We start from the raw sequence: 14,329 nt of genomic DNA, 5'->3' as shown, positions 1-14,329 counted from the left end.
TACTGCTTCTTTTTACCAGGGAGTTATGAGACAACCCTGGGAGAAAAGCAGGAAACAGATGGCAAACACTGGGAAACACTGTTGTTAGCCTACAACTCTTCCCGAGTGGGAAAGCGAAAAACAATTGCACAGCTAGGTTAGTCAAGGTTCTCTAGGTGAATGGAACTGATAAAAGGAATCTTTCTTTGGTCCCAGGTTTTTTTTCGTATCTATCATGTGAAAGGTAGCTGTACACAGCATGAAGCCACAAAAACAAAACTTTTGTTTAGTAAACTCTCTCCTTAAATTTGAATATTTGGGTACCCTTTCAGTTGTGGCACAGATTGAATACTCCACTCCAAGTTGAGTGATAGGCTTTGCAAGCTAGGGAAGAAGAAGGGAAGTGCCTGAACGTTTTGAAGGGAGAACAAACAGGTTCAGCAGTTGTGACCTGGTCAGCTCAGGGTGGCTGCCCAGTAGGGGCCAGGAAGTCATGGCACACACCTTTAATCCCAATGCTCAGGAGGCAGGAGCAGGGGATCACTGTGAGTTCCAGGCCAGCATGGTCTCCAAAGTGAGACACAGAGAAACACTGTCTTAAAAATAAAACAAACAAACAAACAAACAAAATTACTCATTTGAGTAATGTAATGAACTGACCATTTCAGTAACATGTGCAGCACAGCTTCTGCTTTCAGAGCAGACCAAAAGGTCTGCAGTAAATGCCCAGTGAAATGGGGTAGACAGTAGCTAGAACACAGACTAAGTTTTGAGACTCAGCTACAGGCAGAAGTCCCCATTGTGAAGAAGGACCTGATTCTAGCAGGGTGTGTGGATTTGTAACTTGCCAGCTTTATTAATTCATGCATGTGAATAAAAGCAGATCGGATGTTTGGTTACGATTTGGTTAGGTTACCTTGAGCCAGTGAATATTGCAATTTCAGTTAAGGGGCCATTGGCTATAGTTGTGTGTGTCAGGTTAAAGATCTCAGCAGCTAACATTGCACACGGGGGCAAGGTCAATCCCTGTCTTATTAATGCCATTCACTCTACCAGAGAAGTTTCTGCTCTTTTACAAAATCAGTCTACCTATATGTTTTTCAAATTATATTTATCTTTCTAAAGAGTCAATTGATGGTGTTTTTAGAATTCACTTTTTTATGTATCACTGCTCTAATGTTTTATTTGTTTCTGCTCATGCCAATGTTTTCCAATAATTAAAATATTCATTCTTTTTCTCAGCGGCTTTCATAAGTATTTCTGCTTAGAGTAACAGCACCTGTAGATCACCCTTTCTTCATGCTGTATAGTTAAGACATTTTTGAGCACCTAGTTCTCTGATTCCCACTGCCTGGAAGACAGTCCTTCACTTTCTTACAGGCAAGGCCCTAACTAGTAATTCAGAAGAAAGAGGCACCAGTGAATGATTGTCCTCTCTCCAGCTTGGATAGGCGGGGGTGGGGGGTTGGGGGGATTGGGGGTGGGGGGGTGGTGGTTTACAAATAAAGGGGACCTGTGTAAGAATTGTTTTCCCTGACCAACTTTAAAGTGATGTAGTCACAGCACAGAAATGGATGGGGAGGAAGAAAAGTGAGAGGTTTACTCATTTGACAGTAATTGGTATTAGCAATGAGTAGTCAGGTATTCAATTTAAGATGATCAGTGAAAGTCCAACTATCCATTTTTGGAGGGTCACAGGCCAAGGCAATCAAGAATATGCATGAGAAAATGAACTAATTTCTTTTATATATATATATATTTTTTTGTTTGTTTGTTTGTTTAATTTTAATTTATGTGCATGTGTCAGTGTAGAAGTGCCAGGTCTCGGAGTTACAGACAGCTATGAACTGCCATGTGGGTGCTGGGAATTGAACCCGGGTCCTTTGGAAGAGCAGGCAGTGCTCTTAACCACTGAGCCATCCCTCTAGCCCCATGAACTCATTTCTAAAAACCAAATTTCTGAAGTTTGTTTAGTTCCACCAACCCAGAAAACATGCGCACAGTAGTCTAGTTTTACCTGACAAGAATGTTATTTTTCCTGTTTGAAAACGTACAAGGTGAGAGAAAACATGGGAGTAAATCTTGGTGTGTTCTACTACATATGTTTAGTCTCTGAATTATTTTCGACCCTAAAACCTCTTCCAACTTTTAAAATAACGATATAGATTATCCTTAAGTTACTTCAACCTTTACATTTCTCCCTAGAAATGAAAAGCCTGAGACAAAGTCTGGGTGCCTATTTAACAAATCAATAGAAACCTGGCTGTCAGGTTCTCCTAGCATCACTCAGTCCCTACTTACTGCAAGGTAATGGTTGGCAAACTCCATCCTCTAGCCTAGTGTTGGGCTGCTCTTCTCCTAGCTTCCCTTCCTTATGGAATCCAATCATTTGGGTTACCTGGTGCTTTTCCTCTATCATTTACAATCCTGACTTCTAGGTCTTGCTCATGATTCTCCCCTCCTTCCGTTCTTAATATGGCTCATGGGCATGTACACTCTGGATACCCTCCCATGACCCCCTCCCTCTCACTTGTGTCTCTGGCTCTTATCTATAAATATCTTACTCCGCTCTGCAAAGGAACAGTTATTTCCTTTCCACTTTATGTTACATCCAAATTCACTTTTTTGCTTTGTTAGTCTTTGAATTTGACTAAGGTTCAGATGCAGGACTTCCCAGCTATGAAATAGAAATGGCTGTGCTGCGTATTGAGTGTGTAACATCATATGTAAACAAAGGTGTATGTGCCTTGAAAAAGAAAGAACTGTTCTGGGAGATGGGAAAATTCTTTAACAACGAATTCCCCAGAGTAGTGCTCTGTCTGGCCCTAGGAAGGAAGGGTGCAGCTGGGAAGGCTCCAACAGTCTGAGGTATTTGACCTCTGATCCCCTAGTAGAGGAGCTGCTACCTTCCAATGGCCAAGATGGAGTTTCCTAGCTAATGATAGACTCTGGGCAGGTTTAGGAAAGAGAGGCCTGAGAGGAAGGTAGCTTACATGTTTCTTCCAGGATTCTTCTCTGATGCAGCTGTAGGGAACTGTGAGAAGGACCACATGCCACACCATGGCGACTGTGGAGGCAGCTGCCCCATGGCCAGGAGGAGAAAGTGTAGTGGTATGTCAGAGTCTGATCTGCTGGGACTGAGATGGAGTGTGGTTCACAATGTGAATGTGTTGGTCTCTGTGGTGATCTGGGCAGAGGTCTTTGGCTTCTGAATTTCCTGAGTGTGGATTCCCTTTAGATGCCTCAGCTTTGAAGCCCAAGCAGTGGAAAGCTATGGAGCTTATACTATCACTCTCCAGGGTACACATACAGGCATTGGTTTTCGTGTGCAGTAGGAAGACAGACTGGAAAACTGAAGGTCTAGTTTCTGGAGGTACTGAACCTGACATCCTATAGTCAATTTTTGTGTCAAATTGTATAAATAGTGTGGAAAGTGATAGAAAGCAATTGATGGGGATTATGCTTCAGCAATACTTGATAATCTTTTTTTTTTTCCAATACCACCAGCCACAATGGCAAAATTCATGGAAAATCATTTTCAGGGTACAAATGGAGTTTCTGAGACACAGAGGGTTCTCAGCTGTGCACGGTACATAGACAGGGCAGTTTCCACACTTTGTGACATAATACATCTGGCAGGAAGCAGACATAAATTATTCTACAACATTGTTTTCTTTGTGGGATTCAGTGGGGGCTGAGTTTGTCTGCAACCACAAGGGGGCATGAGGGGCTGTAGGGCCATAGAACTACCTTTCTGATCACCATATTTTGAGAGAGCTCTAGAGCATGGAGCCTCTCTGCAAGAGAGATTAGTAGTAGCTAGAAGGCAGTTTAGGGGTACTGAGTGATTTTCATAGTGAAGTCTGTGTTTGTTACACATACTGTCATAGGTAACTCGGTCAAGGTCACACTTTCCCTGGTGGAGTGTCCTTAGGTATTTTGATGAAACTTAAATATAAATTTAGGCTTATGTTTTTGGCATTTTATCTCCATTCCCTCATTTTTTTCACAAATATTGTACAGATTCTTGATTGTTCTATGTTGTGGTAAGTTCAGGAGTCACATTGTACCAATGTTTATACTATTTCCTCACAGCCCCATAGAAAATTAAGAGTTTTCTCATACCATATAGCTTTGGAATCAAGTTTCCTGTAATAAATTGTTAGGAGCTTTCTTTGGATTCTATTGAATTTTTGCTGCAACATGAATGTTTCTTTTCTTTCTTTCTTTCTTTTTTTTTTTTTTTGACAATACATGGTTTTAATGGTGTTGTATACTATGGTGTACAAGGGTAAATGATATTCTACTACAGCAAGTCTGTCGACCTGGAACTGGAGGAATATAACGCACAAAGGCATAGAAAGTGGACTTAAGTGTAACCTTAGTGACCCACAGTTCATGGATGTGGCCACATAAAAGCTAATGCACCAGATATGACTTGCCTGAGAAGACAAAAGAGAAAATAGAGCATGGTCCAGAACTGAACAATAAATCTGAATGTGACACAGGATTGTGAAGCATACAAAATGAACTCTAAAAGCAGAGCGTTTGGATTTCACACCGATAGCAAGAAAAATTAGGTAAAACCATATTGCATTGTTGTCGCTGGTATAAAATTGCACATATTTAGTGCATTAATTTTGATGCCTTTGGATTTATTACCTACACACACTCAACTCCATTACCACAATAAATAGAGTGAACTGTCTTCTCCACACACACTCACTCTAGCCTTGTTTCTGTGTGTTTACAGTTGAAGAGATAGAGAAAGTTGTTTTTCAACCCTGGCCACTAGAAACTACCTGAGATGGTTTCATGGCTATTGTATACTATCAGAGAAAAACCACACCCTCATACCTGTCCTGAACACCTGACAGCACGTGATGTCCCAAGCTGAGACTTGTCCCCTCAGGGATAAAATAACTAGTAACCAATTATTTTAAACGGTAATCTTAACAACTAATCATAGGGGGCTGATGAGATGGCTTAGAGGTTAAGAGCACTATCTGCTCTTCCAGAGGTACTGACTTCAATTCCGCACTCACATGGTGGCTCACAACCATCTGTAATATGAATGGACAGCCCTCTTCTGGCCCACAGGTATACATGCAGGCAGAACATTCTATACATACATAATAAATAAATCTAAAAAAATAAATAAATAAAGAACCAATCATGCTCCATCAACTCTGCTTAACCGCCAATTCGGCTTCTGTAAGGGTATGAATGACCCAAGCTTTGGTTATTCGGGGTCTCCAGATCAATAGAGCTTGGAAGACCCCATCATGATGGATCAATAAAGCATCCCTTGCTGTTTGCCTCAGACTGTACCCTCGTGTCTCACTGGGCTCTGGGAAGTAGGACCTAGCCTCCAGGTCTTACACAGTACACAGAATTCATTACTAAATTTCTTTTAATTTATATATTTGCTTCACATTGTGATTGTAGCCCCCTCCCTCCTCTCCTCCCATACCCTCTCTTCCACCCTTTTCCCTCTATCCCTTCAGAAATGGCAAAGTGCGCATGTGAGCGTGCACATGCGCTCTCACACCCATACCACCACTACAAGTCTCATTAGAACTGAACCCTCACACATCCCCTGAGGTAGGGCAAGGCAGTCTGGCTAGGGAACATTGATTGAAAGTGTCCAACACTTTGTCTATGTCCTAGACAGCACCTACTCAAATTATTAGTGGACCCATATGATGATCACACTGCCTATGGGTTACATATGTGCAGGGGTCTAGGTCCAGTCCATGTATGCTCTTCGGTTGGTGCTTCCATCTCTGTAAGTCCACATGGATCTAGGCTAGTTGGCTCTGCTGGTCTCTTTGCAGCATTCTCTGATTCTCATAAAATGACAGAATTGTTATGGATATCTGCAATCTTCTGAGAACAGTTCCCATGCACTTTAATTAGTTTTAGAGGTTTCAGAATTCTCATGTTCATTGCAGTTATATTCAAGGTGACCTAAATTAAAAAAAAAAAAAAACTAAATGCTCATTTGTTGAAGACAAGCTAGGTGCCCCAGCAGGACATTGTGGTAAATTCAGACAATAGCAATGCTAAAAACAAAACAAAACATAAACTAAAAAAAGCTGGGCGTGGTGGCGCACGCCTTCAATCCCAGCACTCGGGAGGCAGAGGCAGGTGGATGGCTGTGAGTCAAGGTCAGCCTGGTCTACAAAGTGAGTCCAGGACAGTCAAGGCTACACAGAGAAACCTTGTAGAAAAACCCATTAAAAAACAAAACAAAACAAAATAAGACAATAGCAATGCTTAAAGAATTATACACACTTGGAAAGGGCTTTCACAGTTGGTGCTGTATTATCAACAGCAAGTTACTGCTGACGTGTTGTGCACCTACTCCTTTATCCCATTTGATGTAGTTCTAGTCTTATGAAGGTGAACTCTTCCAAGCTGCTCTCGATGGCTGGAGATGCAGGTCAGTAGTTGCTCACCTAGAAAACTTACTTGTCGTCTTGTTATATACTAGTTTAGTTAATTACAGGAAAAGCTTTATTTAGTCTCTTCTATATGCTTTCAAGGTTAAGAAGAATGTGCATAGCTAGAAACAAACAATGTTTGTCTATTTACATAAACTGAGATAAACTGATTGTTCAGGATACATACATAGATAGACATGCATGGTTATTCACTATGGGAAATACATAGATGGTCTTCAAACACTTCAGAGATTTACAGAATATGGCATTCAAGAAGAAAGGCCTTTCCTGACAGAGAGACACAGCTGCTTCGGGCTGCACATCCAATATACTTCAATTAAGCTAATGGACGTCTATGAAACACCTGTGGCAAAATAGCCACTGAATCAAACAACTGTTCTTTACTGTTGAGAGCACATTGACTACCAAAATGCTGAACAAGCATGGCACTGGAAAATCGATGTCCCACTCTGCAAAGACTTGGGGAGCCGGTCCTTCAAAATTCCGGCTTCATAGAACAAGTCTGTGAGATACTATGGACTGCTAAGCTATCTTACATTAATTACATTCACAGATTTTCTCTTTATATGTAAAGGCATGTAAAGACTTCAAAATATGAAGTACATTAATAAAGATTCTCTCCTGCGTGAATCCTTTCATGCCTTTGAAAATGACCACGACATTCAAAGGCTTTACCGCACTCATTATACTCATGACATTTATGTCCTGTATGAATTCTTTCATGGCTCTGAAGAAAATTGTGATACGCAAAAGCTTTACAACATTAATTATATTCATGAAGCTTCTATCCTGTATGAATTATTTCATGACTTTGAGGATGACTTTGCTGCACAAAGGCTTTACCACTGTGATTACATTCATAAGGTTTCTCTCCTGTATGAATTATTTCATGCCTTTGAAGAGAAGTGTGCCATGTAAAGGCTTTACCACATTGGTTACATTTATAAGGTTTCTCTCCTCTGTGAATTGTTTCATGACTTTGAAGATATCTGTACACTGCAAAGGCTTTACCACATTGATTACATTCATAAGGTTTCTCTCTTGTATGAATTCTTTCATGTCTTTGAAGAGAACTTTTCCGTGGAAAGGTTTTACCACACTGATTACATTCATAAGGTTTCTCTCCAGTATGAATTTTCTCAAGAATTTAAAGATAACGTTGATGGTCAAAGACCATAAAACATTTTTCACATTCATAGGGTTTCTCTCTAGTTTCTGTTCTTTTATGAATTTGAAGACTACTGTGATTTAAAAAGGCTTCACCATACTGAATATTTTCATATGGTTTCGTTTCAGTACCAATTATTTCATGCCTTTGAGGATGACTTTGACATAAGAAAGATTTACCACACTGAGTAAAGAGACGGAGTTTTCCTCTATTATATCTTCTTTGATTCCTGCAAAGATGATGGGCACATGTCAAAGTTATACCACATTCATTACGTTGATGAATCTATTTATCTGTGTGAATGAATTTTACCATTTGGTCTAATTTTAAAAGTAATCAGATATCATGGTAATATCACTTTATTGACTTTCATTTTTCCTTCCTTCTTCAAGTATTCGTTTGCATTTTTCAAGAGCCTTATGATTGTAAGACTATGTATTCCATGGACCACATTTATAGCATCATTTTACTACAGAAGAGGGTTTTTCACATATTGGAAAAGAACTGGGAGAAGTCAGATTTACTACTCTGATTGCATTAAATTTTTTCCAATCATGTGAGTCATATTATAATTGGAAAGTGAACCAAGGCTAACAGAGGCAATCTATACTGGTAGTACTCATGGAAGTTTTGCTGGATGTATTGCCAATAAAATTGGAAAAGCCATTCATTGTACACACTATTACATTCAGAAAGTCTACACATTATGGGTACTACTACAAATCTTCTAATTCTTCTGGGTAAGAGAGGGTTATATTGCTTTCTTCAATGTTCCTATGCTGATAGGGCTTGTATCTATTGTAACAAATGATATTTGTATTAAAGAAGATAACAAATGAAAAGGTTTACCTTGCACTCACAGTCTCACTTTTTTTTTCCGTTGAAATATTGCATAGGGATAAAAGTTTCTCCAGAATAACTTTCTTCACTTTCACAAACTACCCCTCTCACTAAACTTAGCAACATTACTGCAAATATATTAGGAACACCGACCTTTATTATGGTCTATTTGTTTATTAGAAGGTTACTGTATATATCTTCTGCAGTATCTAAGTAGTATGAGACTAAAGAGATTAGCAGTTCTATATGCTAGCTCACTATGATTCATATGGTGATATCTGTTAATACATTGTTTTCTTATCTCCTTTCTTAGAGAAATGACTTACAAAAATAAACCAGATAGCTGATTTTGAGGTACATGGTTTTGTCAGAATTTAATAATCATCGATACACTTCAAGCAGTGCATATTTACACTCTTGCGTCTGTTTAGAACTTAAAGGATGCACTAAAAGTAATTCTGGTGCACATTTGTATCAACTGGCACCTGAAAATTACCTTCTAGATCTTTTAGAACTTTGAAGATTGTCTTCAATGTTATGGTCTTCCCGATTGTAACCTAAAATAGAGTACCAGAAAGTGCATGATATATTATTGCAAATTAGGCAAAATTCAAGTTACCCTTCAGTTAAACTCAGACATCTGGCTGATTTACTCATCTCATTCATCCTCAGTTTCAGTTGACATTACAATAACAAATAACAGCAACAGAGAAACAGTTATCACTAGATTTTAAAAAGCAACATAAAATTCACAGTCCTACCTATGGCAGTGAGGTTCCTGTAGGTCTCCAGCATCACCTCTCTGTAGAGACTCTTCTGGGCAGGATCCAGCAAAGCCCACTCTTCCTGAGTGAATTTCACATTCACATCATCATAGGTCACTGCATCCTATAACATTTCATACAGGTGTGCAAGAGAAAGCATGGTAGTGATAACACTGTAACTGTATCCTTTATTGACGATATATTTACATAATTCTGTGGCTTCCTCCACTTATTTCCTGATACAGATGTTCTAATGTAACCAAGTCATTTAATAAGGATCCTGAATACTGACGTCTACTTGTGTTACATTCCTCAGCCCTTGAATAGGATATAACCTTTCAAGATAAATGCCAATCAACATAGAGGAATGGGGACATAGAGAAACAGTTGAGGAGAACTGGGCTCATGTCAGAAGTTGTATAAACAAGTATTAATTATAAAAATGATTTTTATACTGAGTGTATTTTCTCATTCCGTTAATCTCAGTAGTCAAGAAGTTCAGGCAGGAGTAGCTCATGATTTGACTGCCAGCGAAGTCTATGCAATAAATTCTAGGACAGCAAGAGATAGAAATTGTGGTTCTCCTCTCCCTTGGGTGGTAGGGTTTGGCAATTATCCCACCAAAGCAAGAGGATCAGAAGACAAGAGGTAGGGCCCAGAAGTCTGAAACAAACGAACTATCTGGTCTTTACTGAAGTTCCTACAAAGTATCAGGCATTCCCTCCAACTCTGTATCATCTTCCAGAAACTTGAAGTGCCCCAATTTAAATGGTATCATAAATAAGATCTTACTAATAGAAAATATATGTATAAGAAGTTAAAAATGGAGAGATGAAAATATTAGCAATATAGATGTTGATAATAAATGAACAACATAGGGCAGGGGAGATGGTACACTAGAGCTATTGCTGGTCTTGCCAATAATGTAAGTCAATTGCCAGTATTCGCACTGGAAGTTCACAACTACTCATTATACCAAGTTCAGACTCCTGAGTCTGAGTTCATCTTCTGACCGCGATGAGGACCAGGCACATTTTCATGTACATATTCATGCACAAGGCAAAATGCACATATTCGTTTAAAAACTCAGATAAATGCTACTTGTAGGTAAAATTACAGACAACTATATTCCAGTGACCCAGAAAGCTCATGTAGTTTCATGTCATGAATTCATGCCATCCTGAGGAATAGAATATACTCTCTTCCAACTTTACAATTCAAGATGTGGATGAAAATATGCACCACAGCACATTTACGTGCAAGCATACATGCAAATACTACATCCCAAGCCCATCAGCTTGTAATATAAAAATAAAACAAGCTAGGCATTTTGTGCCACATCAAATCTCAGCACTGTGTAGCCAGAGTAAGATGGATCACTAAGTTAAAAGTTGGCTTGGTATATTTTCCCACTTTCAAGACAGCAAGAGCTACACAAAAAACATTTTCTTTAAAGTCAAAATTCAAAATAAAAAATGAAAAACAAAAACAGTTAAAATAAAAACTAATTCAAACTATAAAAATTGTAAGCTATCAAAAAAGCTTAGCATTGGATAGCTTCTACTGCATCTTCTATGAAATAGGGATGGAGTGTATACTAATGAGGGAAAGACAGTACAAGTAGGAAGCTGACTGGTCAGTTCCAACCACAACACCATAGACACAAGGAACAGGAAAAGGGTTGAGTCTATAGACATCAAATCCCATCCTCACTAAAGAATCTAGAAAGGCTCCTCTTAGAAAAGCTTCCATAATATTCCCCAAACAATGCCACAAATGGGAGACAAGTGTTCAAAGACAGCATTCTACCCGAGAGATTTTCTTATTTGGTCTCTCCTGAAGACAATATATTTCGTCTCAATTCAATGATCCTAATGGTCTGCAACAGCACATACACTGTTCAAATGTCCAAAGATTCATTCGACACTCAAGGCAATCTGTTGACTTCGACATTTTGTAAAATCAGAAAAGAAGTTATATCCTTCAACATACAATGGCACAGAAAACTCTTTCCCATTCCAATAGAAAGGAATGTGTACAAAGAGATAAAAGAATGGACCAAGGCAGGAAACCCAACAGAGCAAACACCAACTCCTGCTGCTCTTTTCAGAGACATAGGGCTTTGGTTCCCAAGGACTTAGATGGTCCTATCCCTACAAGGTCTCACATATTTCTCAGTTAGGTTCCTTCCAATTCCTATGTGCATCTTCCCTGGGCAGCTTTCTCATAGCTTAGGTATCTGAACATCTTGTCCTATCAAAATGCTACTCAGGCTTCATACTCAGAGTTTGAAGCTATAAATCTCACAATATTCTCACTTTGCCAAACACAAATAGCTGGAATAGTGCTGAACTAAAACCACAGAGGAGGGATCCATGACATGAAATTTTGCATAATTTTTGTTTCCAGAACCAGCACATATAGATGATATGGTCAAGTTTGGCTTCTCATTTGGAATGAATCCTTTTCAAGTTGGGCCACAGGTGTAGAAGGTTTTATAGGAAGTTCCTTCCTGGGTCTAGAAATCACTTTGCCTACTGCTTCCATTAGGTTTAGCCTGAGGGAGCATTACACTTAGGCCACTTTCTTGGGCTTAAAAAGCAGAACAAAGGGCTTCTTTTGAATGATGATAATATCCTTAAAATCCCTATGTCTGTTCCATCATGTGGCTACCATCTGAAACTACCTAGTGCTCTTTTTCTCTACACCAGAGACTTTGCATTTATTTCTACACCTCCTGTTGATTTTTTTCACTGTAGTCCTGAATAAGTCACTAGCAATAACCACCCAAGTGATTCAATATTCCATCTAAGAAATCTGGCCTTTATTCATAAATTCTGCCCTATTCAATTACTCTGGGCATGGGCAGAATAAAAGCTTCTGGGCCAAAATATCACACAAATGAGATCTAGATTAATTTTTTCATGGAGTACATTTTACAGTGAAATCCTATGACCTCAACTGCCTCTGCCTATAATACTCTCAACACTCTCTGCATTACTCTCTTCCAGGACCTACAAAAGCAGCTGGGTAATCTCTTTTTGTACAGCTCTCTATGCCTTTTGTTATTCATGTCCTTAGTTTTCCACCTTCCTCCAAAAGAGAATATTCCAGGTTGTATCCAGCATTAAAATAACTTGTTGTGCACCATCTTAAATAAATTTCTACTTACTACTTGGCTGTTGTGACTAAATCCTCTAACCAAAAGTATTTTAGGTCTGAATAGGTTTACATGTTTGGTCCTGTCAGATCACACTCCATCATTTTGGAGCTATAGGCAGAATCTCAAGCTAGAAAATGAAGCCAAAACAATTAATAAACATTGTTTCCTGGCTTGGTCTCTTGCTTTGTTACTGTTTCATGCTCAGTTATATCTCTTATCTGGTGAAGTTACACCTACTTGGGGATATTTTCAACCTCAATGGAAAAGCGTCCCCACAGCAGTCGAGAATCACCACAATCTCTAACAAACATAGCAACCAGCCATCCTGATGAGGCCACACCATCACTTGAAGCTCAGAAATGTCCAGTCCCCAAATCCATTTGAACACAGACACAATAAAACATGAGAATGTTTTAAACACTCAAATAAACTTGTTAACCACATCAGTCATTTAAGTAGCAAGACACCAAACACTGATGATTGCACTAACTGGGAAATGCAGATTTGCTAAGAAATGAGAAGAAGCAGATCTTTAGGATCAAGAAGACAAAACTAAAATTATTTCTCCACAGAAAATCCCCCAAATTAGGAACTTATAACATATTAAAATTTCAGAAGACAACAATCGGGGAAGCTCTATCATTCTCTAGAGAAACAGCAATATAAGTAGATTATACTTACTAAAATCACACAACAGAGATGGCACCACTGATCAAAGCAAGCACAAAGGATGATGTTGAAATATAACAATGTCCTTTAAACAAGACCTACAGGATTACTGTCAACTCAAAACCAAAGAAGACTCTGTCCAGCACTCCCCCTGTGCTGGTTCTTCTTGCCAACTCAAATGGCAGAGAAAACCTTCTTGCCATGAGCTCCCTTTGTAAACTTTGTAAGCTTTGTAGACTTGGCAGGAACTGTCCAGGACCCTGCCTGAGGATTTCTAGCAGCCAAACCCTGCTGCTTCAAGTTCTGCCCCTTTGCCCCACTCTATAACTTTCCCCAGGAGACCTCTCTTCTGGTCTTCAGCTTCTCTGAGGACCACCCCTTGTGGGACTCCCCATCCATTTCTGTGCTGTGACTACATCACTTCAAAGTTACACAGGTCCCCTTTATTTGTAACTCCCCCCCCCCCAAATCCAAGGAAGTTCAAGGACAATCATTCACTGGTGCCTCTTTCTCCTGAGTTACTAGTTAGAGCCTTGCCTGTAAGGATTTGAAAGACCATCTTCCAAGCAGTGGGAATGAGAGGGTTAGGTGCTCAAAAAAGTCTTAACTACACAGCATGAAGAAAGGGTGAGCTACAGGAGATGTTACTCTAACAGAAAAGAATATGAAAGCCTTTGAGAAAAAGAATGCATATTTTAATTACTGGGAAACATTGGCATGAGCAGAAACAAATAAAAGATTAAATCAGTGATGCATAAAAAAGTGAATTCTAAATATACCATCCACTGCCATTTTAGAAAGATAAATATAATTTGAAAAACACATACGCAGACTGATTTTTAAAAAGAGCAGAAACTTCTCTGTTGGAGGGAATGGCATTAGTAAGAGTGATTGACCTTGCCCCTATGTGCAATGTTAGCTGCTGGGATCTGTATTCTGACACACACAGCTACAGACAATGGCTCCTTAACCTAAATTGTAATATTTACTGACTCAAGCTAACCTAAGTAAAAGGTAACCAAACATCTGGTCTTCTTTTATTCACATGCATGAATTAATACATGATGGGAAATTATAAACTCTGACACCCTGCTAGAATCAGGTCTTTCCTCACAATGGGGACCCCTGGAGATGAATGTCTCAATCATTAGTCTGTGATCTAGCCATTGTCTACCCAGTTTCACTGGGCACATTCTACAGACCTCCTCTTCCGGTATGACAGCAGAAGCCATGCTGCACATGTTTCTAAAATAGCCAGTTCATTACATTGCTCAAAAGA

General features: G+C 39.2%; 1 protein-coding gene and 1 long non-coding RNA gene across 2 annotated transcripts in view; both read right to left on the bottom strand.

The window, feature by feature from the left end:
* LOC311586306 (uncharacterized protein) overlaps nucleotides 1–14,329 on the bottom strand; it is a gene marked incomplete at its 3' end in the record, with an annotated part of 120,551 nt that overhangs the window by 90,696 nt on the left and 15,526 nt on the right. Inside the window, exon 2 of the mRNA XM_084762276.1 lies at nucleotides 9,216–9,342. Coding sequence (XP_084618402.1) covers nucleotides 9,216–9,342 — 127 coding nt within the window. The remainder of the gene's footprint in view (nucleotides 1–9,215; nucleotides 9,343–14,329) is intronic.
* On the bottom strand, nucleotides 5,375–6,311 carry LOC311587568. Its single transcript, XR_014775901.1, has 2 exons — nucleotides 6,277–6,311; nucleotides 5,375–5,949 (listed from the first exon to the last, which is right to left on the bottom strand). It is a non-coding gene; the product is annotated as an uncharacterized lncRNA (long non-coding RNA).

The sequence above is a fragment of the Acomys minous genome (genome assembly GCF_964271855.1).
Source record: "Acomys minous genome assembly, chromosome: 16".
Lineage (NCBI taxonomy): Eukaryota > Metazoa > Chordata > Mammalia > Rodentia > Muridae > Acomys > Acomys minous.
Note: the sequence above shows the minus strand (reverse complement) of the source record. Positions and strands in the feature narration are given on the sequence as shown.